The sequence below is a fragment of the Penicillium antarcticum genome (genome assembly GCF_028974205.1).
Source record: "Penicillium antarcticum strain IBT 31339 chromosome Unknown utg000005l_segment0_segment0, whole genome shotgun sequence".
Classification (NCBI taxonomy): domain Eukaryota; kingdom Fungi; phylum Ascomycota; class Eurotiomycetes; order Eurotiales; family Aspergillaceae; genus Penicillium; species Penicillium antarcticum.
The window spans coordinates 935,979-940,629 of record NW_026695303.1 but is presented as its reverse complement, the minus strand read 5'-3'; the positions used below and the strand labels follow the sequence as shown (position 1 = coordinate 940,629).

The window sequence follows — 4,651 nt, the reverse complement described above, 5'->3', positions numbered from 1 at the left end:
TCTATGGATGATGGATATGCACGCACGCTGCTGGGTGATATCAAGGGGATGCCGCTCTGAGCTTGAATGCTTTAATAAAGCGGTTTGTGGAGGCCGTTCGTCCTGTGGAGTCTCAGGGTTAGTTCGGAATGAGATTTTACACGAGGCAGTGCATCTACCATGTAGGGAAAGAGTTTTTGCCACGGGTGAGCAAAATCACATGCTAGGACTCACTCTTCAACATTCAACATCGTACTGCGAAACAAAAGGTACCTACCTACCTACTTACCTATACGCTATAGTACTTTCCAACGGCGTACTCGATCTAACTACGTATCAAATTAGCAGAGACTTCTTCCCATGGATAGCAACAGGCTCATCGTTGGCGTTGTGAGAGCCGCGAGAACCTTGCAGCAGAGGTACCTTTGACACATTCTGATCAGCTTCTCCATATGCTCTCTGCAATCTCTTCTTTGAGTTCCTTGCACAGCACCAGCCAGCCCCACGGGAGTCGATGGGTCTGCAACTTTTCTCCTGTAGGCCAAGTGAGCTGTTTGTGGTAAGCGCAAAAGGTGGATTGTGTAAGCGGCCATATGTAATGTACGACTCTTTAGAGTAGGAGATTGTCATGCAAGAGCGGCTGGAATCTGCGTCGTCTTGTACATACATAGAGTATCTGATCTGTATGTTTGAATTCATCTGTCTTCCGTGATTACCGACCGTGGCATGGATCTGCTATGGGCACTGATTTGGAATTATCAATAATGCGCATGCGCGCCAGACTACTGTACATTACAGGTAGTCTTCTCCAATAGTACCTACTTACCCACCTACCTGCGACAATTGTATTCGTGCATATACCGGGCCAAGACGACGTAAGGGTGACAGCATTCAGCTGAGCTGAAATTATTATCCTTGAAATCAATAAATTAATCAATCTGCACCGGATATGCCGTACCGACCCTCGTAGCCATGTAATGTGCCCCGAGACTGGGATATAAATAGACCTGTTTCTCTCCATCAAAGGAGCAAGAGAAACAGCAATAACGAATTCCGTCCCAAAAATCGCAGCGAAAACAGATATCATGAAGTCTTCCGGAATTATTACGCTCGCTGCCTTGCTTCCCTTCGCGCTGGCTAAGCCTCCCACACCTCCAGCTGGCATGGTAAGTGCACTATTTGTGCATAGATTAGTTGTATGTTCGAGTACACTGACGATAGCGACAGGAGGAGTGGTGCAAGCAAAAGGGCGACGGTACGTTGATGTACTTAGGATTTAGTGAGACTACCAGACCATACTAACCATGCCACAGATCAGACACTCGAGTACAGAGAGAAACAGCAAAAATGGATCTGCGTGACGTCGGGACATTCGGATATTTGCGGCACTGGCCAGGACCAGTCGACGTGGCATAAGAATCCCACAACGGGTAACTATGGGTGCTGCAACAAGGGCGAGGAGTGGGTTGTGGATGAGAAGAACAACAAGCAGGGCTCTTGCTGCGCCAAGGGCTCGATTTACAGCTTTGATGCTGCTGCTGGTGAAGGCGCCTGCTGCGACGATGGACAGGTCTTCAAGAGTGGATCCTGTACTGCCCCTGGGGGGAGTAAGAAACCTGGTGAGTAAAGGTCTCTTTGTCCTGGAGCTCGAGCGCTGATGGTGCTTGGAAGAAGTCCCCTCCAGAACTTGCGGAGCCCACCTCAAGGATGCCAGGCTGGAGAGCCTGCTTCGCACCTTGCTAGTGCCGTGCTTTCCCTACGGCCAGGAGACCTTGAACGTGTTCATTGAATATTATATCTCCATTCTTCATGGCGGTCTCGATATCATCGAGATCATCTACAAGAACGGCTGCGATGATTCGCAGCCTTGTCCTTCTCCCAGCCCTGACCCGAAGCCTCACCCGTGGTGGAACTGCGGCGACAAGGAGCCATGCAGATGGATTTCCTTGGAAACCAACGACGTGAAGAAGCCCCTCGCGGCGACTGGCGCTAATACAAAAGCCGAATTACCTAACCCGAACTACCCAAAGGCGGACTATGAATACCCCTTTGATGTGTGGTTGACCAAGTCCCCTGACGATGACCTGGATGTTTACATCAAGGGCACAAAGATCCAGCCTCAAGCGTCAGGGACGAGCTACTTGATTCCTGGAGGTAAGTAAAGCCCTGGTGGGTGGGGGTGGTGGGCTGCGCCCGCGTCGAAACAGACAGGTGTACTGTAGCTAACAAATGCCAGGCACCAAGGCTAAAGACGTTAAGTATTCCTCCTCCAAAGGAGCACAGATCAACTTCTACGGCAAATGCACTAAGGATACCCCGTGCATCGGCAAGAGCGTGGAACCATGGACTAAGAAAGTCGTGTATCCTCCGCCCGGAAGTGATGAGCTCGATATCGACGTCAGCAAGTACGACTTCGACTTCATTTTTACCATGACGGACGACTCGATTACCACCGAGCAGTACACTGTGTACGCCGACGGCGAGAAGGTCGGCATGACCCATGGCCGGCTGACGCTAGGCAACGACAAGTATAACACCGACCACATCAACATCCAGCAGGTGGGAGTTGCTCCGTATGTCGTTGCCAATGATGGGTTCTGGGGATCGTACTGGATCTCGAAGGGTGAGTGTATCGATAATTAATAGAGAAAGAGGCGTGCTAGTGCTGACCGGAACAGACACACAAAAGATCACGGTGAAGATGACCGATCGCGAGGCGGCCTATCCCACGGATGAATGGTCGTACCGCATTGATAAGCTCTGTGATTGCTAGGTGGATCATGAGGGTCAAGGATCCGTGCATGGGATGATTATTGCACATTCAAAATGAGGCTGTCATCGAGGTCAGATAAATCATAGTCAGTTCAATGCACAAGAGTGAAGATTGAATAGAGTCATACAAATGTAGACAGACAAACAGAGAAAAGTACACTGTACTGAATTAGGGCACGGATATTTCCGCTCCGCCGCGCCATTTCTTCCCCGCTAACTTCTCCTCCTTCTCTCCTCTCCTCTCCTCCCTATTGATTGACCTTTTCCATCTGCGTAAAAGAGTTTCATTGTGAAAGTCTCTCCAACTATGAATTTTCCTGGTCAGCTTTCGTCTATTTTCTTCAAGTAAGCAGTTCAGCAAGTACATTCAAACGAACAGACTTAAGAAAAGTCAAAGAATGAATAATCGATCATCTGGTGAAGTAGAGTCCCCCGTCTTTGGGACTGGCAGCGAAAGGGATTCGGGCTAGACAATTTGACTTAGCCGATGAATTGACGTTATCATCTCACTTAAACTAGAGATTTATTGGTGACCTCACGCAGCCAAGAGGAGTCAACAACAATCCTCGCAGGAGACCGCTGCGTTAACAAGTTCTCTGCAGGAGACCGCGGCATTACCAAGTTCTCCGCAGCCTAGGTCCTGCGTCAACAAAGCGCCTCGCAGGGAAATCTGCGACACCAAGCCCCTCTAGCCCGTGCAGGCACCTCTTCGTGGTGCTAGGGACCAGTATTCGAGTATTCAAGAGTACTCGAAGAAGCCAAGACCTGCGCACCATCTTGATGATGTATTTCGTATTTGAAAGGATATTCATTGGAGAAATACAATGAGCCCTAGATAGATGCAAGACAATTGTCAGGATGGTAAATTCAAGATTCAACCTTCGTTATCGAGTGCCGTATTCCCAACCCTCCTGTCTTCATGGTTTGCGGTCGGCTAATCTTCCCGCCGCAATAGAATGTATCTGCCATCAGGGCGTGGAGCGGACAAAATGGTGAGTATTTTGGTGCGTCGTGGATGTGTTGACCGGGCGTTGGTGAGCATTGATGGTCGCTGATGAACGTTGGTGGTCGTTGATGAGCGTTGATGGGCGTTGATGAACGTTGATGGGTGTCGACGATAGTATGTGTTGAGATAGGTAGTTGTAATATTCTTATTGAGGTTTCTATCAAAAGTGGGAAACCCGTCTATTTATATGTACATCGCTTGTCTCGCCACACAAGCTTTGACCACCGTGATACTCAACAAATATTGCGAGTATGAATAAAGGGCTTATTCATATTCATATTCTCAAGTATTCATGAATATTCATGAATAATCATATTCCTTTCGGATCCCTAAACAATGACCGTTTGGCCACAATCTAGATGTCGGTCTTCAGATGTAATTGGCTGTGTGTCTATATCGAGATACAGTCCCAATCTTGGCGGCAACCTGCGCCTGCTGTCGGTGATATAGAGAGATGATCTGAATGCCACTGCGCTCATCTTCGGCCATCCCGAAGCAGATTACATGGTCCAGGACTTTACAGCACGATTGGTATGTGAGACGCAGCGATGTGGGAACGTAGAATGTACAACCACGTCGCAACTGCGTTTCGCAGAATGCGACATCCATGTAAACATAAAGGGATGTAACGGCGATGCCCCATTGGTATCTTCTGGCCGTAGCGGGTTGAAAGTCACACCCCTGACCCTTCCAACTGAGCAAAGCGACACCCACGCGGTGACATACTGGCTGACTCGGTTGAGTCAGCTGTAAAACCCCCTTCTGCACCTATAGCGATATTGGGGTTGAGAAAGAAGATCGGGAGGCTGCTTCTATTTATATAATCCAGTTTCATAACCGTGGCACCACGGGGCATGGAAAGCTCCGTGCAAGGCATGAATCTATATGTGCATT

The 4,651-nt window shown here is 48.8% G+C and overlaps 1 protein-coding gene across 1 annotated transcript; it reads left to right on the top strand.

The window, feature by feature from the left end:
• Positions 1 to 1,064: 1,064 nt before the first annotated feature.
• Positions 1,065 to 2,752, top strand: N7508_005009 (uncharacterized protein; the record flags this gene model as incomplete). Its single annotated transcript, XM_058463075.1, has 6 exons — positions 1,065 to 1,145; positions 1,207 to 1,234; positions 1,293 to 1,598; positions 1,651 to 2,133; positions 2,216 to 2,602; positions 2,658 to 2,752. The coding sequence occupies 6 exons, from the start codon at positions 1,065 to 1,067 to the stop codon at positions 2,750 to 2,752; spliced, it is 1,380 nt and encodes a 459-aa protein (XP_058319553.1).
• Between the last annotated feature and the right edge of the window lie 1,899 nt (positions 2,753 to 4,651).